At 38.6% G+C, this 24622-nt stretch overlaps 1 protein-coding gene across 4 annotated transcripts in view; it reads right to left on the reverse strand.

Moving 5' to 3' along the window:
- Positions 1–24622, reverse strand: part of XPOT (exportin for tRNA) — a 66478-nt gene that overhangs the window by 16552 nt on the left and 25304 nt on the right. For 2 of the 4 annotated variants that reach the window (XM_043493973.1, XM_043493977.1), the window contains 16 exons: positions 23664–23733; positions 21657–21875; positions 20736–20920; positions 20129–20297; positions 14862–15098; positions 14485–14523; positions 12646–12708; positions 8862–8986; positions 7745–7889; positions 7464–7583; positions 7163–7257; positions 5879–5948; positions 4433–4671; positions 3544–3829; positions 3079–3090; positions 592–781 (listed from right to left, as the gene is read on the reverse strand). In XM_043493973.1, the coding sequence (XP_043349908.1) occupies positions 592–781; positions 3079–3090; positions 3544–3829; positions 4433–4671; positions 5879–5948; positions 7163–7257; positions 7464–7583; positions 7745–7889; positions 8862–8986; positions 12646–12708; positions 14485–14523; positions 14862–15098; positions 20129–20297; positions 20736–20920; positions 21657–21875; positions 23664–23733 (2264 nt within the window). The remainder of the gene's footprint in view (positions 1–591; positions 782–3078; positions 3091–3543; positions 3830–4432; positions 4672–5878; positions 5949–7162; positions 7258–7463; positions 7584–7744; positions 7890–8861; positions 8987–12645; positions 12709–14484; positions 14524–14861; positions 15099–20128; positions 20298–20735; positions 20921–21656; positions 21876–23663; positions 23734–24622) is intronic. The other 2 variants (XM_038387603.2, XM_043493984.1) reach the window with 1 other exon arrangement.

The following is a 24622-nucleotide window of genomic DNA, read 5'->3' on the forward strand; positions in this document are numbered from 1 at the left end:
TGGGAAACAGGTGTAGACTAGACACTCTGTGAGTCAAAATGAACCTCAGACATCGGGGCAGAAGCAAATCCAGATGCTATTAGCAGGTAACCAAGGTAGAGGAAGGAGGAGCTCTAGTTTCTGCCTACTGATGTGCCATAGGGGCTGTGCTGGCATAGAGTGAGCTCTAAGACTATAAAAGGTACTGGGGCAAGGTTACTCACTGTTATAATTACATATTGCATATAACAGTTGGTCATAAGTGATACATTTAATATAGCTGGCAAAGTATATTTCTATAGAAAAACATTTGATGTGTTTGTATTACTTATCTGAAATCTCACTCCACCACTCAAACAAATATTAAGTCACAAAACATTGCCAAAATGATCGCTATAAATAGTTTACTCATATTGTATTTCTAAATATTACAAAACTAGAACTCTTGTTTAGATAGCCAAAATTAAGTATAATCCATTTAAGGCAGTTGATTCTACCTTAAATATTTAAATAGCATTTAGCAGGAATTGTGCTAATGATTTTGGCAAACAAAACTGCTTGTTGTATTGGGTGAAAATGATTCATGGTGTGTTCCCAAAAGTGACTGCTCACCCTGATTAGCTATGACTTCACTCATTCCACTGCCAGTGACCGTCTGCAGGAACGCAAAATAACTTCTCCGTAACATTTGCTTTTCTAAAGCAGCAGATTGGTCATTTTCTTCTGCTGGACGAAGCAATACGTCAAAAATAGCATGAAGTAGCGGCATAAACATCTGTTGCAGAAATGGGGAAACCTGGGTCTGTAGAGGTTGTGGGGGGAAAACACAGTGTCAGCTGACAGCTCATTACAGAGACTGATGCCTAGAAATTAAAATCTAGCATAGAAAAGAGATTCATTAGCTTTTGTTGTCACTTCCAATATTTTAATCACAAGGAAGTTAAAAACAGTCAGGTACCAGCCAAGTGTAGATATAAACACATAGATAGAAGTGGTAGCCATGATATAGTGTTCATCATGCACTGCTGACCACTAATCAATCCACCTCAAGAACTAGTCTAATATTTCAAATCTGAGCTATTTCAGACAGCTTACCTTTATATAAAAAAGGCTTTTCTGAGAAATGGCTATTTCCCCCACCCCTCATGTGAGATTCTCCTATCCTTCCTCCACCAGAATTATACTGAGGTTCAAGAGGAGAAATATTTAGTCCTGCACCAACAGACTTATCATCCATTCTTAGCCCTGCAGATTGTTAAGTGGGAACTTTATCCTTCTGGAAAAGGGAGATTTTCAATTCTTCCAATGATACAAACAGCACTTGCTTCAAAATCCTGGAAAGCCTCAAGATGCTGGATTGCAAAATCATGGCATTTAAATTATAGAAAACTTATTTTAGGTTATTTCTAAAGAGATTTCAAAATGAAGAAGTTGACACAAGAACAAAGAGTGGATGGACTGCTGTCATCTGTGACACCCTTAACTTCAACAGTTTTCTTGGTTAAAGCCTGAAAATAGGTAAGAGGTCATCAGGTTACCTTAATTTCCTCCAATTTGAGGCTTTACATGACTGCTGGCAGAACAGAATTTTCAAAAATTGTTAGATGGAGAACCTTTTGGTAACATGGTCTGAGTGTCAAATTTGTTTTTCCTGCAGTCTGCAGTCCATAACAACTGATGTACAAGATTGTAGCTCAAGAGAGCACTCAAACGTTGAACTCTAGTGAAGACTTAAGGCTTTGACACTAAGTAATGCATCCATTCAAACCTCATGCCTATAATATATACTTACTACACTACTCAGTAAATATGCACACCGTCAGAAGGGTAGGGAGGTGAAGTATTGTCTTTCTTGTCCATTAAACCTTAAGTCATTTTCCTACTTAGCGCTATGTTTTTTTTTTTAAAAAGTTAGGCACAGTTTTTATGCATTTACAGATACCAGCTGTTTAGGAAGATTTAAGTCAGTCAGTTACTGAGAAAGATGAATGATTAATCAAACCTAAAAAGCAATTCAAGATGAAGAAAAGCTGCATGTAATTAGGATCATCATCAACTCTAAAGTTATACTAAGAATTGCCTAGTTTACTTCTTTTCATGGCTATGTGCTTCCCCATTATGCCTGACCCCAACATTTCATTCTTCTTTTCCTCAATCCATCATAGGCCTTTCTGGGGTCAACAGGCAATTCCTATTTATCGTCATTTATCCCACCCATATGGTTACTTAATTCCTTACTCTATCTTGAACTGCCATCAGTGCCATCTTAAAAACTAACAGGATACAATGCCAATGTGGAAACACTTTCTCTTTCCCTAACCTCCCAAAACTTGCCATAATCTTTACATCCCATCACCATCACTCCATAGAGTTCAGAGTATGAAATTCCCAACAGTGCTCCAGAGCCTAGATTCCCCATGCTATAGTATCTGCCATATCACCATGATATCTCATTAACATTTTTTTTCCATAGTACTGTCACACCAAACTCTGCCTTTTAGTGTATTTAACAAGAAACCTTCAGCTGAAAGATAGGTTTAAAAGATTCTATACACCAGGGCTTCTCAAGCTTTTCCATACTGGGGCCAAATTTGGTATATAGATGATCCATGAGACAATCTCCCGTCCCATTCATGAATGAACAACATTCTTGCAGCAACTACAACTGATGACATTGAAAAGTAATACTAGCCCAGTAATTTAATGTATTTTAGTTGTCCCATTCAATACAATTTAGCAATTTGAAATGAGGAGCCAGCACAATGTGACCAACCACAGTTTGAGAAGCTCTCCAATTCAATAGTGAAAGTTTAGGTCAATCTCATTTACATACCAAACACATCTGCACACATTCCTAGATACTAGTTCTACTCCAAAAACCCATGTTCCTACTTGTGTTTAAGAACTCTACACTATTTAAGTTCACTACACTGTGAACCTATCTTGTATAGTAGTGCATTAATTACCAGTGTATATTTTTGTATAACAAGTATGCACCAAGTTCCTGTACACCAGTGTTCTCCACTAAATATCCACAAACCGTGTCTAAAACTTGCATACCTACCTGCATTTTTTACATGTCTATATCTGTGTACATACCTGTAAATCTTGCTACAAAAAAGAAAAAGGAACAGAAAGTTCACTTCAGGTTTAATCACTGTTGAGTGATTAGCATTTTTTCAAATTAAATTTAGCACCATGGCATTTTGCCTATTCAATACTAACTTCATCATGGAAAACAAGTATCATGTTTCTTGTTAATATACAAAAGTGTTTTTAAGCAGGGAAATACCAAATCCAAAAGCTGTATTTTTTTTTAAACTTATTTCTGATGCTTTTTGGGTTAAAGCAAAGTTAAAGAAGGAATACCGCTTTAGTTCTTGGGAATTTACCAAAAGATGTGTTCTTTCCCTCCTTCTCAAGCAGGTATTTACAAATAAAAAGCATTTACAGCTATAAAATAAAGCTTGAAGTTCAGGTTCCTCCACGTACAATGACCCTTTTTCCAAGGCCAGAAAGCAGGAGTTTAGAAGCCTCCTACCCCATAAACTGACAGACTCAGACCTTGAACTTAGCTGTAATTTGATTTATGAGAGGAATGAATTCTTGAAGGTCTTTTGCTTCGCAATCTTTGAGCATGTGTTCTGAGGCAGAAGGGATGAATGGAAGAACCTCTTCCTCTAGGCAAATAATCATGCGGTGAAGGAACGTGCGGACACCACTTCTGATGACTTCCTTTTGTAATGGACAGCTGAGTGCTGGCAAAAATGTCTGTAAGCAGTCCAGGTATACTTCAGAGCAGCCACATTGCTTTACTGTCTGCTTGTTGCTGAAAGCTTTGCTGGTTCGGCTGTGCAAGCAAATGAACACACAAAGTTCTCTATTAACTCACATTTCAATGGAAATAAAAAGCAACAATGCAGATCTAAAACAAGACTTACTATAGATATTTAAGAACTCAAATGTACTGTTCAAACATTAAAATTTCCTAAAATGGGGAGCCAAACACTTAGGGCATCAAATTTTTTAATCACTTACCAAATGTAATTTACTTCACACTAAAAAGCACAGCATTTTGAGATTTAAGTTTGAGTGAATTAAGCATTCACAAATGGTGCCAAAAACACTAGTATATTCTCTTTATTTGAACTGAAGTTCTTCATAAGATGTTTCATGACTCATTTAATGGTAAGTGGTTTGGTTTACTAGAAATTCAGTGAAACTCAAGGATTTTGAAGACCTTAGATCCTCTATTGACACTCTTTCCTAAAAGGTACCTTCCCCAACTTTCTAGGCTGTTTGGAGAAAGTGCCAACCAAAAACAGATTTTGGGGCAATAAATGCTTGCAGAGAAATTCAACAAAAGCAATGACAAGTCTGATTCCAGACACTTTTCTCTTAAAAAACAAAAACAAACAATGTATACCTGTCGAGTAAATTTTACTGTACCCACCTAGCAAAGCCAACAGCATGATTGAGGCAATCAGCCAGTGCCATCTGTCTGTCCTCATCTTGTGCCATCATCAGTTTTTCTAGCAGCACTTTAAACTTCTCCATTAGTGGAGTTAACAGATTCCTCATTAGAACCTGTTTCCTTTCTGCAGAGTATTCACTGTTAACTATCAGCACTCCAGCTGTCTCATAAATGAATAATTGATCATCACTGCTTAATAAAGCCTGGTAACCATTCTCCTAGAGCCAAAGACAGATAGAGAATACATATATAAATCACCAATTACTGAAATTTTATTCTACTAAATCTTTATATTCCAAAGAGACTAATTTATGGACAAGGAGTAAAGAGAAATCTCTACAGAAAAAGTTTATTCTTTCACAAAAATGGAAAGTTAAGATGTAATAGTTTGTTTTAGTTACAAATTTAAGTATAAATTAGAAGAAAGTACAGAAGTGTCTGAAATACAGGCTGTTGGGATTCCCTCCGAGACCTCTTCCACTTGGTTTATCCAGAACACCACATCCAGTGCTGGGAGAACACTTCATCCAGATCTCTGGGATCCAAAAACACTCAGCTGGACCCCAGATTGTGTCACTCAGGTTCTTTATTTGACATACAGCAAAGCTATGCTGAGTTGATCAGACTCAAGTGTAGGGAGTGGGTATAGGACATACCACACATCCAAAGTTACAAAGAAAACCTCTTCCTTCATATATATTGCATCACATTTCTGGATTGGCTTGGTTATTTTGCAGGAAACAATCCCTATGCAGTAGGCTTTGTCCATGGTCAACCTACTCGTATCTTCATCTCTACGTTCTTAACTTACCTTGTCCATTGTTAGTAAAGGATTGCCTTGGTGTTCCCACTCTTATCTTAGCTTGCTCAGGCATTCTGCCCTTTTAGCCTACTGACCTATTTACTTATTTTTTTAGCATAAATATTCTGTTTTCAGCCTAATAATCTGTTTACCTCCTTAAATCTATCCTCCAAGAAATGAGGCCTCCCTTTATGTGTTAATTTCTCATGTCAGTGCAGGCCTCAGCTACTCAGGGCCACTACAATCTTCCTCTCCAGTGCTTTTGACTGATCAGTGCACTTTAACAGATGTATCAATAGGAGTTGCAATTGTTTGCGGACCTCATGCCAGTTTCAAAGATTTTCAAAGGATCATCAACAGATAGAAATCTCATTTACACAGGTATTTCTAAAGCCCATGCTTCCTAGGACCCTATTCAACAAGATACTTAAGCATGTGCTTAACTTTAATGAGATGAATAGTCTCACAGAAGTCCTAGGAATTCAATGGGACTACTCATAAGTACATTTCTAAATTTCTACACAAGTACTTACTGATTAGAGCCTTAATACCTTAGGCACCCAGATGAATATAAATTCACACACTTCATCTGTGAGATGTTATAGAAAATAAGAAGTACTTACAGGTGGAGAAAGTTCTAGCAGATCTTGTATTCTGTTCAGAACATCTTCAATAAAGGGGTTCATCTGTTTACTGAAATAAAACATTTAAGTAGTATTACATATTTCTAGAAATCACCACTTGCAAAATCTTAGCACTACTGCAAGAGAGAATCCTGCTCTAACTTGGAGACTAGGGTTTGGGTTGGACCAGTATGGTGAACTGCCACCTCAAGTTCCTGTGTGGTCCTCCAGAACAACAGTTTTCATTTTAAAGAAGTCTCTGGTTTTAGGATTGTGAGGAAAACCTCAAAAACGTGAATGTAATGAATGCAGAGATGTCTGCATGAGTCTGCAGAGAGCCTGGAAAAATAGCTGACAAGTGGGAACGGCCCTGTTCATTTCAGAGCTTGTCTACACTTACAGGCTGCAGCATCTGCGCCGCTGTAGCACTTACTGAAGATGCTACCTATGCCGACAGAAGAAGCCCTCCTATTGACATAGAACTATCTACACCAAGGGTAAGTTTGATATAACTGCATTACTCAGAGATGTGGATTTTCCACACGCCTGAGCGATGCCATTATACTAATATAAATGTGTAGCGTAGACCGGGGTTAAGTTAAATGTTTTCATTAATAGTTGAAAAAGGGTCAGGTATTTATGTCTGATGTATTGTTCCAGAGTTTTTCCTGCATTTAGGTGCAATATTTGTGCGTGAGAAGTAGGACCAATGTGATTTCCTGCTACTAATCATACCACAGATTGAAGCGTTTTAACTGTATTATTAAATAACCTCCATATAGAACAAGTTTTGCCTACTAGGTTAAAGAGAACAAATATATATTCAAAATTTGGTTAACTCTTGTGTAAGTTGTTTTCAGGTTGTCACACTGAGGAATGATACTAATACTGGAACTCCACTCATGATCTGCCCACAATTGCTGGCTGGTTCCACTAAGATGACGAGCAGCGGAAGTTGCTATTGACCGGTATATCACCATCATTAGACTTCAGAGTTAATACCAAACTGAGGTGAATTGGGAGAGTTCACATCCGTTTTTCTTCTTTTACAAATTCAGACAACTTTGCTTCAGTCCACGTTTTAAGGTTCTCTGAAGTACTGGCTGAATTTTACAAAACCTAATGGTTGAAGTGCTCCAGAAAAGTGCTTTTATGGTGTACCACTTAATTCCTGCTTATTTCAACATGTTGAATTTTGAATAAAAGGAACAGGTCGCTGGTCTCTCATCACCTGAAATTCTTTTGTAAAAACTGGATACACCATTTGAAAAAACTTTCACTTACTTAAGAGATTTGACAAATCTGGAAAAGAGGTAAGCTGTTCTGCTTCGTACTTTTGGACTAGTATGGCGAAGACCTCTGTGATCTAAGAATGCCATCTGCAATTAAAATAAAAATTTCAGTTTGTATTCATTGTACATAAACAGAAAATTTAACAAACCAACAAAATTTCCATCTATCTTTTTCAGAAAATAGATAAGGAACAACAGACAAGTTCTCCAAACACAAAAAAACTTTCGTAATATTTACTTTATCTAGTTGGAGAAAATAAAGTAAAAAGTTTTGTATGAATGATCAAACTTACTAAAACATTTGGAATGTGCTGAGGTTCAACAGTGAAAAATTTTTCATATCTAACCACCGTTTCAAAGAATTCCAATGTCACTGATGTATGTTGATAGGCACTAACACCAGATGTCACCAGCTGTAGGGAAAAATGCATTAAGGAATTAGGATTAATCATTTATAGTGCATAACTACAGTTTAGTGAGGTACTGATAATCATGATGAGCCTTTCCTATTGAAAGAAAAAACTGCTAGTAAAGAGTGAAACATTTAAGTAACTCTTACTGCTGAAATACTTACAGTTCGCATCATATCCTGCAAAGCACTTGCTTTTGAAATATCACCAGAGAAGTGAGCACCATGAGAAACAGGGAGAGCCTCAGCCAACATATACAGGAGCCTTATTGCTACCTCTATTTCCATAAACCGTGTAGCCTGCCAATTCCTGTAAAATGGACACGAGATTATGCTTCAACAAAGGTCACATTAGCCAATGGAACTTCATGAAACACTTAAGCTACCAATTTTATTGCCAAATATATTTCCCAGTATTTTCTTGTGAAGTTCCTTGAACTGCATGGCATGGCGAGACTACAGATTTAATCATCATCATCAGTGCAGTTTTCATTAAACATAGGAGCCAACAATCAGTTCAAGTATATTTAGGCAAAGAAAGACTATAAGAACACTGGCCATTGGAGAGCATTATTTTTTACATATACAGACATGCAGCATTTATTTTCACCATTATAGCAGTATCGTTGAAGCAGCAGAGGAGCATTCAACAAAAATACTGTAGGTTTCTCATAGCTGCTATTTAGGATTGAGGAGGAAGACAAATTTGGTATGGTTTGAGTGTTCTAAGTTTTAAAGGAACACTTGATTGTTGTTTTTCTCCAACGTTATCTATTCGCACTGGGCCTTGATAGTAGCAATATTTGATGCAACTCCCCTTTCCACTGGCACCAGTCTATCACAGCTTCTCACTCCCTCAAATATTTTGGTAGTTATCGTTATTAGCTTTAAAAATATATAAGCAGAAGGAAATTTATCCACACGATGAAAAGCTAAGGAGAAACTATGCAGTTGCTAGATAATGGTGATTCCTAAAGTGAGAGGATGGTGATAACCTTAAAGTTAGAGAGAGAAGACACCTATTTTAAAGAATCTAAGCCCTCATTTAATATTACAAACAGATCAAGAGGTTTTCTAGAAATCTGAGCCTAAAAGAATAATCAAGATTTTACTGCTGAAAACACAGCAAAATGATACTGACCACTAAATTAAATGTAAAGAATGGTTTACCTGAGAGTTTTGATAAGGCCTGCATGAGAAGTTTGTCATCTATTATTGCATCAAGCAATCTTTCCTGAAAATGCAATCTTTCTTAAAGCTAACTGGAAGAAATATAACTTACTGCAGTGTAGTGTTAAAAACTCTGCGGACTGAAGCCAATAGTAACTCTGGTGAGACCTGAGCTAATCTGTCCAACAATAGTTTCAGCTGTTTCCTGTATTCCACAAACATTGCTTCATCTTCACCCTGCAACACATAGATTCTTCATGTAATCCACATTTACATATTTAAGACAGGTTTCAGAGTAGCAGCCACTGAATGCATCCGATGAAGTGAGCTGTAGCTCACAAAAACTTATGCTTAAATAAATTTGTTAGTCTCTAAGGTGCCACAAGTACTCCTTTTCTTTTTATATTTAAGACATCTGAAAATTACATCTTTAGAAAACTAAGTTGTGATTAGTCATGATACAAAATAGATTATGAAAAGTTAATTGGGTAGATACGTACCAGTCATCTTATTTGCTTGTGTCTTAATGGCATGCCCTTTCATTATTTTCCGTATTACAGTGACACCTAGAGGCCCCAACTAAGAACAGGGCACCACTGTGTTCAGGATACAAAGTAAGAGTCCATGCCCTCAAAAGTGTAGTTTAAATAGCCAACACAAAATGAAAAAAAGAAAAAGGGCTTCCAGCCCACTCTTGCTTTCTACCCACTTGTTCTGTCCAAGAAAAAAAGTCCTCCCTCAACTTTAAAGTTAAGTCATACATCCCAAATGATTAAGCACTGATCATGGCAACTGCTGCAAGTAGGCAAAGACAACTCTTAGGCAGGCTCTTATATCACTCCCACAGTAGCATTTGAGAAATGGAGGCAAGAAAAGATGGAAAATTATAAAGGTAGAACACTTTTTCCATTCTACTCAGCACTGGAGAGGCCTCAGCTAGAGTACTGCATACAGTTTTGAGCAGTACACTTTAAGAGATGGACAAGCTGCAAAGAATCCAGAGGAGGGCAACAAAAGTTTAAAAAGTCTGACCTATGAGGAAAGGTTAAAAAAAACTGGGGATACTTAGCCCATAGAAAAGAAGATGGGGGGGGGGGGGGAAGACAACCTTCAACTACATTAAGAGTGGTTATAAAAAAGAGGACAATGACCAATAGTTCTCCACATGCACTGAAGCTGGACAAATAGTAACAGGCTTAATGTCCAGCAAAGTAGATTTAGGTTTGATATTAGGAAAGACTTTCTAACTATAAGGGTAGTTAGGTATTGGAGCAAGTTGCCAAGTGAGGTGGTGGAGTCCCCAGGCTTGGAGGTTTTTAAGAACAGGCTAGATAAACACCTGTCAGGGATGGTCTAGGTATACTTGATCCTGCCTCAGCACATAGGGAATGGACTCTCAAGGTCTCTTCCATCCCTGTGATTCTTCTCTCTCATCAGCTTCCCAGACCCTCTCCACTAACAAGATACAAACCTGTCAAAACCACTTTCCTTCTTTAGCCAGCCTACTTGATCATACAGAAATTGGACCTCCTCTCTCCCACCTTCCAATGATGATGAAGCCAAGAGAAACCTCCACATAATTTCATTGCAGGAATCGCTCCTCTGAAGCTACAAAAAATGTTTTCCCCCTTCAGCACAGGATCTTAAACTGCTATCCTTGAGATTAAACCATAGGTTCTCAAACTGGGGGCTGGGACCCCTCACGGTGTTGTGAAGTTATTACATGGGGGGGTCGCAAGCTGTCAGCCTCCACTCCAAACCCTGCTTTGCCTCGAGCATTTATAATGGTGTTAACTATTGTAACTAAGTCAAGCCAGACAGCTACAGGAAAGTGCTGCTATTATTTTTAAACACAACTGTACCCTGATTACACTCCCATCTTGTACAATCAGAGACAGTCAACAGAAACTCCATACGTTCCTTTAGTGATTTTGATTAACTTGTCCAATAGTCAAATAATATAGATCAAAGTATCTGGCTGCCTGCTACTTGCAGCAGTCCTTTACAGACCATTTCTTTTGGGAAAAGCACCCATTTTACTTCAGAATAGCTGTAAAGACTTCTGGGGACAAAAATGTAGTGGTGGTAGTAGCCACTTTAATTGATCCCCTTGTATAATTTAACTGCCAAGCTTTCACCCAATGTGACTGCACAGAGTTACACACACACAGTTACATTTATATATCCAGGTTTTATAATTAAACCAAGAATTCCCTTTCTATAACACCACCGTTACGCTAACACTTTCACAATCGTTACTTTTAACATTTTTGTCCAAACAAACATTTCACATGAGTATCCAAAGTACCCTCCATAAAAACTTCAGAAAACAAAAAGGTGTGGAAAGGAGGGGGGATGGAAAGCAACCAATTAACCCAGGAGAATGTTTTTTTAAATTGCTGCCTCATCTTAAGAGGTACAAATCTGCATTTGTGTACAACACCCCAGGCTTAACAAGGGTGGAGCCAGGGCTATGGTTAAACCCAATTAATGCATGGAAGGCAGATATATTAGCCCCAGGATAAGCAGGTCCCTTTTCCCTTGGTAGCTGACCAGGGGTTACTCTAGGTTAATTAGGACACCTGGGGCCAATCAAGGGCCTGCTAGAACCTGCCAGATAGGGGCAGGAGATAGGAGCTGAGGGAGAAAGGCCTAGAGAGCTGAGCAGTGCAGATGCTGACAAGCATTAGGAGAGAAGCCACGCAGGTACAAAGGCGAAGGGCAGGGATTCTCTGGGAATCCCTGCCCAACAGGATGGATGGCCCTTCCAGACCGCGACGGTCTGAGGGATGAGACCCTGCCAGAGGGGAAGAGACTGAACTGGGTGTCTGGTCTGTTGCCACTACTCCCGGAGAGGTTACCAGAGACTGAGAGGCTCCCGTTCCCCGTTTCCCTCATCAGGGAGAGACCCTGCTCTGACAGGGTGTGGACAGTAAACCCAGGGGCATGGGGAAAATTCTGAGGGAAAAGAGGAATACCCTAACCTGCCACTAAACGGAAGCGCAGGACCAGCTGAGGCGGAGAGGAAGCTTTGTCACAATATATTAAAAAAGTGTTTCTAATTTCTAAGGTGGGGTCACACTCAGAGGCTTGCTATGTGAAAGGGGACACCACTACAAAAGTTTGAGAACCACTGGACTAAATATATTGTCTAATTCTGCAGATTAGCCAGTTGGTCAAGAAACTAGTAATGTAATGAGATGCATTGAAAGAGCAGCTACTAGTTAGGAAGTATTTAAATATCTGAAAAAAAAAAAATCCTTGTGTGGATTTGAGATCCTGTTATACTATCATTTGGTTTCTTGCTACAAGTCTGAGTCTGACCCAAATGCAGTTCACTTACAGCTATTCAAGTTAATACCAAACAATTTGAGAGATCTTTGACCTGTACCAAAAACAGTATGCCTGTCTAAAAATTAGACACTTTGTTTTCTTTGTTCTGCACTTGGAAATTCTGTGTTAATTTGAACCACTGATGTGAATACCCCAGTCATCTAATGTATGGTGTCACAAGGAACAGTATGCATGAGAATATCAGTTTATAAGCTCAGTTCAATGCACTAATTTAAACTCATACTTCAGTTCAGACAGACGATTATTCCAAAAATTCCTGTAAGTAGTTGTCACCCAAACACTAATTTTTAAGAGTATTCCCCCCTTTTGATACATACACAGCTCTGATGGATGTTAACAGAAGATATGCTTGCATTGAGATAATAGGTTTCAAATCTTATCCTAAATTTAAAAAACTAAATACACTGATTGGAATTTACAAATTTTAAACAAAGTTATCTACATGAATCTTAGGATTCCTCACTTAAACCAGACAGCCTGTAACTTAAAATTGAGATTTTATATTTACAAAAATCAAGTTTACCTAAAATATGACATCTTACCTCATGTTCAAAATTATATTCTTCATCATAGGTCAACTTCTTCATAACAGCCAACATAATTGCCTATAGTGAAGAAAAGTTGATAAAATTAGTCTACTCCAGTATTCCAACAAAGCAATTGATAACTACATAAAACCTAGCACTTTGCAGTAAAGCAATCTCGGAAATATTTTAAAATGTAGTAGCTGAAGTTTATATATTTAAAAATTAATCCACTCGAGGTAGAATGTTCAAAGAGACTTAATGGAAGTGATGTTCCACAGGGTTTTTGTGAATCAGATAAGTGACCAAATCTTTAGCTATAATCCAGTTTTTAAAAGCCTGATTTAGTACAATTGACAGTGCTCAGTTTCTAGCAATATCATCCAACTCACTAGTTCCCACATATAACCCATATGGTTCAACCCCAAAATTTAAATTTCCACCACGTATAGCTCCATCATATCTTTCATGGTGAACAATATAGATGTTGTGGGGGAGAGAAAAGTATTTTTAAACAAGAACCTACCCTAGGTTTTTCAGGGTTTAATGTTTTTTGTTTTTTCATTTCCATTTTTAGAACTTGTTATTCTGAAGTATTCAAAGTTTTAAAAAAAAAAACATATTAGAAATACTGGGCTCTAATTTCTTTCTGTGAACAAAAAGCTATTCTAAAAAATTACAAGGGAAATGACATGAACATCAAGGTTCTTGTTATTCCTATTAGAAAACAAAATCGCCCAGAAGCCTATAGGGGAAATGGGTAAAATAAACTATCACTGGATATCCAAAAGGGGAAGGGTGAAGTTGTGCATTATTTTGTGAGAAAGAGGAGTGGATTTGATAGAATTAAGCAGCTTCTACAGTCAGATAGGGAATCTGATTATATGGTTTTACATGAAGCTGACTAACTTATCTTGTTTTTCTGTTAGTTTCAGTGGTAACCTGCCTTGATCTAATGAAACAGAACTGGAACTACACAAGGACAAAACTGATAGGCCTGTTAGCACAGTGTCCAAAGTGAAAAGCTAACACTTCAGGAATATATTTCTTAAGTGAACATACTATGTGTTGTGTTTTATTTCAAAAGACCCTCCTTCCAAACTCTTAATTCCAAACCTCCCCACCCCTGCTTTTCTCTGAGTTGGGATAATTAAAACAACATAAAGAGAATAATCTAAAGTTCAGTTTGGAAAACTTCTCAGCTTGCCTATAGATACAAAATGGTATCACTATATTATAGAGCAGGGGTTCTCAAACTGGGGGTCGGGACCCCCCAGGAGGTTGCGAGGTTATTACATGGGGGGGAGGTCGCGAGCTGTCAACCTCCACCCCAAATCCCGCTTGCCTCCAGCATCTATAATGATGTTAAATATACTAAAAAGTGTGTTTAATTTATTGGGGGGGGGGGGGAGGTGGCACTCAGAGGTTTGCTGTGTGAAAGGGGTTGCCAGTAAAAAAAGTTTGAGACCCACTGTTATAGAGCACACAATCTGGATACAAAAATTCCCAGAATTATGAAAAAATGGGTTCAAGTTACTAGAGCTGATTGGGAGGAAGAGAGCTAGAAAATCTGGGCTAAAACAATGTCCATCTTTATATGCACAATTCAAAATAGATTGTAAATTTAACAATTTTTGATTTGTAATATGTTTGGTTAAATGAGGGCAACTCATACTGTCCCTAATGATAAGTCACGACAACTTTACTGATGCATGTTTTGAGACTAACGTATAAAATAGATAGTCTTAATAAAAAGGGAAATGTTTGTATTTCTGAAGAGTTTTAGGGATCACATTTGCCAAAAATAATGATACTTATCAAACTTATCTGCTAAGAAGGAACTTCAACTAGTCTTACCTCTACATTAGCTTTTTGCTGGTCTGAAAGCACAGAGAGCTGTAATGAGACATTTCAAATGTTATCTCTCATCAAAAGTGATTTTGCATTTTCTAATAGTTAAAGGAATAACTATGTGTTTCTTTACAACACTAATACTGCTTGCAAGCATATTTTTAGGAGAACACAAAACTTCAACCAATCTCATTTCTCCAAAATTCTACAAACAACCGTACATAAGCAGTATGTTCACAAACCAATAAACCAGAGCTACGTGTTAAAACACGAAGCTATAAAATATTTTTATAACAAGTAAACTCCTTAAGAAACCTAACATGCAAAGTAAATATTCTTTAAGTTAGGGAGAAAATAAGTTGCCATATATATTTTTAAATTACCTGTTTCAAGATGTGAAGGTAATCGTAACAAAACCCAATAATATTAGATGAGATATCATCATCTTCATGAATTAGCAGCTGCAACATTAGGGCCACTTTCGCTTCAATAGCTTGCAGGGTGTCTTGAGCACTTTTCATATCTCCACTCTTTACCAGTTTAGTCCAGCTAGTTATCAATGCTTGCCCCATTCCATTGACCAGTTTAGAAAATCTGGCTAGAAAATCCACATCATCTTCCTGTAGGAAGAATAGGGATCTGATTAGAAATAGTAGCAAAGACTCAAAGCTCCAACTCCCCCAAAGCAGTATAGATTCATGGGCAGTGCTATGCATTGTCTCCTATAGATACATAGTGCCACGTAAGGAAGTAGCAGATGTGTATCCTAAATTGGCACAGTGGTTGCCTGCTTTGTTCTTTCCCTGATGGAATGGGGAGACAAAAGATTAAAGCAATGCAAAAAAATATATTCACAACAACTGAGCATCACATTATTATAACTAATTCCCTCTCCCGGTTAGTCTCCCTGTTCCTTCTACCTCAAAATGAAAAGTGATCTTACTTATACATTCACTCCCCTGAAAGCTGTATGATTTTAAGTACACAAGCCCAAGTGATTTCTATGGGAAAAGTTCATACCCCAAAGTAATAAATAGCTGGCAGACATTTTAAAAAAAAAAAAACCACACTGTGATGAACTCTTCTCTTCTGAAGATAAACAAAGCAGACATGTTTCTGTATTTGCAGAATCAACCCACTAAAAGGAAAATTGCTAAAAGACCTCTCAGAAAGGAGTGTGTTTATTGTCACCCTTCATTACAGATATGAAGTGTTTTACATATGTATAAAGCCATTCATTCTAAAGCACATTATAAATTACACACTGGATCAGGGTAGAATAGTAGAGATCTCTTTAGAGCAACTGAGGGAAGGTTTGCATATTGGAATCTCCCCATTCATCCTTGCAGCAGCCTGGAGGCTCTTGCAACAGTTCCCAAACTGTGGGTTGTGAGCCCAAATGGTCCAATAGGTCCCAATGGGTCCAACGAGCCAGAATCAGCCGGCAATATGCCGTCTTCCCCCAAATATGTCCAGACGTGCTCCATGAACACCGTACCAGAAGGATGCCATTTGGTCTACAAAACGGCAGCCTCTGCACAGAGTGACCTCGCACATACAGTGCATGTAAGGCCATGTTGTGTAGAGGCCACCAGTTTGTAAAATCACAGCCTCCTGATGAGCGTTTGTGGAATAGGTCTGGACACGCTGGATTTGCGGATACTATTTTGCCATTTGCACCAGCTGGCTGTGCAAGCATCCAGCTGAAAGACTTTAATCCAGAAGATCCTTATCTGTGGGCAGCAGCCTTATTAACAGAGTATCCTCTGTGCTTGAGTTGGTAGGTATCTGTGCTAGCCTTTTCCGAGATGCGAATCTGCAGCGGCTTGCAAACTCCTTAATGCAGGGCCCATATCTTCTTTTATGCCACTTTTGAGTATCCTGCTGGTACTTAAAGAATCATTGTAAGTCACTTGTTACCATGCTGCCCTATCATCACCACCCAGGATCTTCCTAAATCTTGGTCTCGTTTGCTTAACAAGGAATTCCTCTGAATTGTGGTAAGAGGTACAATAGACCCACTTTTACAGAGTATCTGCTTAAACCTCCAGCGGTAAGTCTAGTGATTCAGTTACGAACAAAAAACCCAAGAGTGCAAGACACATGCTTGCAAATATGACAAGGCTTTCTTTGAGTATGGCTTCACCAGTGTTTGTCAAGAATGAAGAAAGGCCAAAATGGCTGTTATGTCACACAGTGTTAACTAGTGAAAGCAAGAAGCCTAACTAACTTAGAGGGCACTTGGAAATCCTTTGCAAGGAACACACAGGAAAATCAAAGTCATTTTCCAGCGCTGAAAAGAAGAACTTTTGCATCAACAAGTGCAATTCAAGAAAGCCATTTTAGTCTCTGGCCATGCTCAAAAAGGCATAATTTGAGGTGAGTTACCACATTGCATAGGCCAAGAAGCTTCACACAATAGGAGAGACTTGGATTTGACAGCTGCAATCGATATGGTGAAAATGTGTGGAGAAAGTGAGGCAAACAAGCAAAGCCAGATCACTCTCCAACATCTCAGTGAAGCAAAGGATTGAGATGAAAGAGCAGATCAAGGAAAACACATCTGAAAAAACACGTTTTTGCTCTACCCGTTGATGTGAGCACAGAGGGTCCTGATGCACATTTCTTGGCTTTTCTGAAATGCACATGAGAGGGTGCAATTCTCGAAGACATTTTGTTCTGGGCCTCCATCTTCCCAGACACGAGATAGTGCACTGAATGCTTGATGTGGTGCATGCAAGACAAAAATATCCCATGTGATTGCATGATGGGCTTTTGCACAGACGGAGCTCCATCTATGGCAAGCCACAAAGCAGGTCTGAGTGCACAGATAAAGAAAGTTGCTCTGTCTACTGTGTGGACTCACTGCATGATTCACAGAGAACAAAAGGCATCTAAACCTTTGAGTCCAGAGCTAAGTAAAGTTTTGCAGCTGGTCTCGTCTATTGTAAACTACATCAAGTGTTTGCCTCTTCACACATGCCTTTTTGGAAAACTATGTGAAGACATGGGGTCTGATCATGATGTGATGTTCCACACTGAAGCTCATTGGCTCTCGAGAGGAAAAGTACTGAGAGAATTTTTTCAACTGAGACAAGCTGCATGCCTATGCAATGGACAACAAAGAATGAATTCACTGAATTTTCTATGTGACCAAAGCAAGATGTGACTTCTTGTCTATTTCACAGACACATTTGAGAAACTGAACCAATTGAATACAGGTCTGCAAGGAAAGCTCACATCCTTTACCTTAGTGATCAAAACAAAGGATTCATGAAAACAACTGTTTTTCGGAAGAATAATCTTTTGAAGGCAAATGATGAATCCTTTCCACAGCTTTGCAAGTTCTTGGCTGACAACAAAATTATTCAGCCTCCCACGCTGGTGATGGTTGAGCTGAGCATCTCATCAGATGGAAGAACAGCTTGCATCCTAATTACCTGGATTCCTTGGTCACTAGGTTGCTGTCTGGGGTCACAGAAAACAGTAAGTCTCAAAATGGGGTTATGGAGATAAAAAATTTGAGAACCCGTTCTAGAGTCTAGGGTATAAGGAACAGAAAGCAGGAATGCTCCTTCTGCCTTCAAGCAGCCAGGGAGGAATAGTGGGGAGGCTTCCAGTTTAATCAGACACTTACAAACTGGAGACTCAATGACAGCAACCTGAGCAGGAATTGCAGCATCTTCTCCAGACTATATCTTTTGCTAGCAAGTTTATTTCTCTGACTATTAAGTGTCTGGTAACATTTTCAAATCCTATGCGAGAGGAAATAGGCACATGTGAAACAATAAATTAGAAGAGTACAGAATTGGGGGGGGGGTGAGGAGGAGGAGAAAAAAAATAAATAAGGTGAGACAGGGAGAACAATGTTAGAGTCAGAGCTCAAAGCCAGAAGGGATCACTATATCATCCAGTCTGACTTCCCTGAACATAACCGGACAGCAACACCACCATGCACCCACACATTAAACCCTGCAACTGAAATGAGACCAAAGTATTACAGCCCACAAGAGACTAGACTTATGTGCCACAGGTAGAAAACAGGAGGAACCAAGGTACACCGGTGCTCGAGGCCCCTGCAATGACAGGGAAGTGATTGAGGAATACTCACATAATTCCAGCAAGTGACCTATACCCACATGCTGCAGAAAAAGGCAAACACCCCCTATAGTCAATTCCTAATCCCCACATGATCAGTTAAGACCCTGCTACACATGTGAGCAAGAACCAGCCAGCCAAGCACCTGAGAGAATGCTTGGTGCCTGTAAGCATGTTGGTAGGTATGGCTCTCCCTCACTGTCAGTCTCTGAGGGAGGCCACGTCCCTTTGCTGACATGCTGCTGAAACAACAATCTAAGTAAAGTGGAGAAGTCACCCATCTCTGGCTCCAACCCTTAGGCAAGGTAGAGCCACAAATAGTTCAGAAGCCTAGGCCCTCAGGCAGGGTGGGGTACCAAACAAAGAGCCTAAGGTGCCGGCAGGGGTTGAGCGCCAGCTAATAGTCTACGGTCCTAGCTTGTCGGACTTAAACTAGGCCAGGCCTCTTGGCTTGAGATGGGGAAGCTGCCAGTCCAAAGGTGGGGTGGCAGAGGGTAGGGAGACGCAGGTCCACCCGACTTTGCCACATCCCAGCCCAGGGCCCTAACAGTGCAGACTGGTCTGCCACTGGGTCAGAAGGGGTCTGCCCGCAACAGGCTGATTTAGAGTCAGCCAGCAACATAGCCACATAGACAGCTGCCCCTGGGCCACTTCCTCCCATTAGGGTGTACCTGAAGCCCAGGTCATCGTCCTTCTCCCCGGTGGCAGCGTTGAGTGTGCCTGGAAATTCGGGTATCTGGGACGTGTCCTTGGGACAGCAGAAGTCTTCCACGGGTTCTGGCTCCAGCTGTGGGCTGGAAGCCCGTCTCCTTCGGTGGCTCCTGCTTATCTGAGCTGCAGAGCCTGCCTTTTGCACTTCCTATTCCTGTACCACCCTTCCGGTCCCAGCATAGCGGCCGAGGTCTTCCTGGTTCCGCCTACCAGGGGGCGTCTGGCTCTCCTACCTCAGAGCACTGGTTTACACCCCACAATCTCCCATCTCTAACCATGGCCATACTTGATGCTTCAGAGGAAGATGGTAAAAAACCCTCCTGGAATACACTGAGACAAAAATATCCCTTCTGGACCCCTGCCGGTGGCTGGCTGAAACCCCAAGGCATGAGCTTTAGGAACATAAGACAAACCAGAAGTGATCCCCAGGGCTGTTGAACCCTGTCCCCCTACCATCACAAACAACCCCAACATAAAACTACACTCAAATTTGTCCAGCTCTCTCCTAAAAATTGTTTGCCCCCACAACTCCTATTGGGAAGCTGATCCAGAACCTCACCCCCTCTGATGGTTAGAAGTCTTCTAATTTCCAGCCTGAATTTGTTTATGGCCAGTTGATATTAATTTGTTTTTGTCCTTATCTTAAATAGCTCTTCACCCTCCCTGGTACTTACCACCTAATGTATTCAGAGCAATCAGCCATATCCCTCTCAGCCTTCTTTTTGTTGAACTAAAGAAGCCAAGCTCTTCTAGAGTCCCCTCAGAAGATAGGGCCTCTATTCCCCATCAAACCTTATTTATGTAGCTGTGTGACTTATCTCCAAAATATCAATTTACTAACCTGATCAATACTGAAGAGACCAGCAGACTGTAACACTTGACACAAAGATTCTACCAGTTTTGTTTTATCAATTGGGTCCATTCCCTTATTTACAATTTCAAACAAACAGTCACATGCTTCCTCCCGAAGAACTTCTACAGACATGTGACCTAGCAGCATATTTATAAACCTAGAAAGGTGAAAACAAGTTAATATATAGACATGCTACATCACCACATGCGTAAGCGAAGTCATATAATTTGTACGTTTTCCTACTTACAACGTGGTTTCACTTTAAATTAATTTAAAAGCCTATATAGTGCATGTGGTTTGTAGATCTAGACAATAACGTGTGTTATTTATAAACGTAGTAGTCAGACCCATCTAACACTATGGCTTACATTGCTTTGTGAACTCTCTCTCCACTGCCGAGAAATCAGCAAGTATTAAAAAGTTACTTAGAATAGGAAGTTTGGGCGGCACAATTTTTTTTTTTTTTTTTTTTTGTATTTCTAAACAGATTTTTGACATAGGTTGTTGTAATAATCATATTACCATGCCACTGACAGGACAGCATACAAAAATACTATCAGAAAGGCAAAGATTTCAAATGAAAAAGAATCCTTACCTTTCATTGGCTATCAGGCTCAAATCTATCCAGGAGACATAAGCTCCAACTACTTCAAGGCACTGGCATGTCAACTCTGCATTAGTGTATTGATAATTTTGTAAGATTTGGTACCACGACTCCACCAGGCTTGGAATGCACTGTTCTCTCATGGTGTCTTTTAATAAAGTATTTCTACGAGCCTCCTATAAATACAGCAAGAGCACATGTTCATCTTTTTATAGATTAGTCACTTTTGCGCATTCACTATCAAATGTAAACACTTGGAACAGTTCAGTCCTTGAAAGATGCAAATATTCATAATCCACATTTATGTTTTCCTTATTTTGTTTCCTACTGTTTATTAACTTTAAAAGCTTACTCAAAAGTTGGTAGCCCCAAAACTGCACCTACTTTTCCCATCTGCTTACAAAACCAATACATACAGTAATTCAGAAAAGGAAATTGCTGACTGGAAATTGTTTTGAAAAGACACTTATAAATGCCAAAAAGGGAAGCAGAAAGACTTCCAAGCCCTATTTTTAAAAAAAACAAGACAACTTATAAGTGATGCCTCATCAGAAACCGGATCATTTTAAAAAAATAATCAATTTTAAAAACATCAAGTGGACAATAGTCCATTAGACTTCCCACACTACTTCTCATGCACAAACAAAATGCTGCTGTTACGAGGTCACAAACATTACAGAGTTTGTTTAAATTCAAACACTAGTTGTTTTGATTGAAATTTAAGAACTCATGAAAAAAGGTTTTTATAAGGTTTTATACACACAGCTGTTGAATATAAACTACCCTGTATTCTTTTAAGGCAGAATCCTCCTGGTGAAGAACAGAATCCCTTTTACTGCAAATAAGATGAACAGTCCTTAAGCCCCAAACAATATTAATATGATGCAACATAAAAAACATGACATAACTTGCCTCTGATGTATGAACTACATCCCGGTCTACCAGCTCAGCATCAACAGCCATAAGGATTCTGAGGTACAGATCTACTCCTTGAGGGTTAAGGTCTACTACTGACAGAATATCAAAAAAAAACTTGGGCCATTTTGTGAGATATTCAGTGACAAACAGCAATGCAAAGACTTGTGCTGCTTTGTTGCGAATAAAAGTCTTCTCTGGTTGGGGATTCAGCATCTGGGAGAAATAGAATATTTTCTTTATATTTCTTTTACACATTAGAAGAGAATAACTGACTGATTTGGTTGTCCCCTGTAGTTAATCAACGCAAACACCATCTCCCATCTCACCGTCATGCAGATTATGTGAAATACAAGCGTGCAAAAAAACCCAAAAACAAGAAAACCACACCTTCCCCCCCCAATCTTATATTTTAAAGATTAATGCTTTTGAAAAAGATTCAGCTTAAAGACCATTTAGGTGACAATATTTTTCCTATATGATATGGACAAATGTGCTCTGTGCAGTTGAAAAAAGGCAATCATATAATTTTTGACAGCAAAGACTATCTTGGCTATCTTGATAGTTTGGAAAAAAAGAGCTTTACAAATACAAAAACCACTTGGTTCTCAACTTGTGCTTTGTTACCCCAATTGGCTGCTGTTTTTGCAGGTGCTGAGAAGCTGTTCCCAATTCTCCTTTATTCAGAGAACGAACTGGGCAGGTACCAAATTCCACCATCCTTCTGTTACTATACATTTTTCTCCTCATCTCCCTCCTCCCACCTTACACATATAGCAGCCTTAGGCAAAGGGAAACTAACTAGGTACACTGACCCATATTAGCAGACTTCAAGCAAGCTACTAGATGCCACTGACAAGCATTTCACTTGCTATAACTAATTTTAGAGAGCGCAAGAGGTGAGCAAAATGAACACTAACTAATAAATGTGTATCCACTGCTGTAAGGTGGAAGTATGCTCCTGTGCCTGGTCTAAAATGAAGAGAAGATGAAATCAGAAAGGTGGAATATCTCTTCTAAAGAAGAAAGACGAGTGATCCTGCCATTTACCCCACAAGTCTAACTTCAATCTCTAATAAAATAATAAGAGTCTAATACACCATGAAACAACTGCACCGTCTTTCAGAAGTTTATTGAAGAACAGCAAAAGTGGAGAGATTTAATTAAGTTAAGTTAATTTAGTTAAAATATTTAGAGTTTGGCTAAGAGATGACTAAGATGAGTTCTATGTAGGCATTTATATCATGCCTATCACTGTGGTATTGGATAACAGTTTACAAAAGGTTACATGTTTCAAGAAGGGAGAGAAATAATTTAGTGCAGAAACAAAGGGAGATAATTGGGAGTGCAATTAAGGGAACATTCAAAAAGTTTTCTTGGCAATGATCTATTTGACCATGGCAGAGTATCCCTAGGAAAATTCTGGAAATTGTCTTGCTTGACATTTAAAGCTATACTGGACAAACTACTCCTCAATATAGCAGAGATGTACCGTGCATTGTCAAACAGATGGACTAAGTAATCTTTTTTTGTCTCTATATGACTTTTTCCCCATCCCCCCAGTAACCAGAAATTAGTGCTGATGGACAGGAGTCTCCAAAAGAGGAAGAAGGATGCTCTCAACTTCAGGCAATGAGAAAAGAGTGGAAGTTGAGTTATATCCCTAAAAAGAAAATCTGTAATGCTCCAAAAGAATTGGCACAATTGATTTCTTAATTGAGGTGTAGGATAGGAATAAAAGCAGAGAAGAATTTAAACATTATTTTTAGCACATTTAATTACAAACTTGTTTTCAACACAAGAGTTTTAAAAAAATATAAAACCTGAAGAATTATAATGTCAATCATGTCTGAACACATTTTTCTATCAGGTAGCTTATCTTTTTATGGGGTACATAGGAAGCAAGCTTTACACCTAGTTTCAAACCTTTAATCTGGTACCAGTTAGTAACCCTGAATAAGCCTGCTGAACATTATTAATTGTTGTAAAAGAAAAAACATTTACCTGAGCTTGTAGCCATGTTACAAGTGTTTCCCTGATTAGCTGCTGTTGGACTTCAGTAAGTTCAGAATATCTGAAACAAATCATTCTGATCAAAATGATCCTATATCTTATTAGTTTGCTTACTTCTGGTTCCAAAGATTAAAAAGGCAAAAGCTAAATTACTTAGACATCTGTATTGCCTTCATACACAGACTGTTCTGTGCAATCTACATAAAATCTTACCACAGAAGGAATTCTCTTAACTGTTTGCATATTTGAGTTCTAAATCAAAGTTTAAAATACTTTCTAGTAACTTATTTAATAAAAGCCATTCTGCACCATATGGGAATAATTTTACTTGTTTGTGTCAGATTGCCATAGTTTTCTACTACACAATTATACTTCCTCCCAGTCTTCCAATATCACCTTTAAGACGTGTAAGGAAAAAAAGGAGATTTGTCTATGCTGACTGGGATTATTATTTTTAATTAAGATTCAAATTAAAATTAAATTGCATTAGACATTTAAAATTAATTCATTGTCTTAATTGTGGTTATTCCTTAACTGTGAGCAGTTATTACAATATTGTATTTACATCAAAGCCATTAGTTATCCCACTTGACATTAATACTGAAGGACCGAAGGGTAGCTACCACTATCATTGCTCTCTGTTGCTAAATTCAGTTTTGTCCTGATTAATTCCGTATCTTAAGGTAAATTATACATGTATAAAAATAAAACATACATAAATATCATAATTTGAAGCAAAACACCTTCATAAATAAATGTATTTCCCCACTATTTAAGAATAATTTTACATTTAAAAAAGTAACAACATAAGCCAAACCTACAGTATCTCCAACAAAAACTATCACTTCGAAGACCAAAAAACAATATAGGTATAGAAGTTAATTTATGTAAGTTTAATGGAAAAAGTAGAATTTATATGGCCAAGTGCAGGACTTCTCAATGCAATTAAT

This window comes from Dermochelys coriacea, chromosome 1 (genome assembly GCF_009764565.3).
Source record: "Dermochelys coriacea isolate rDerCor1 chromosome 1, rDerCor1.pri.v4, whole genome shotgun sequence".
Lineage (NCBI taxonomy): Eukaryota > Metazoa > Chordata > Testudines > Dermochelyidae > Dermochelys > Dermochelys coriacea.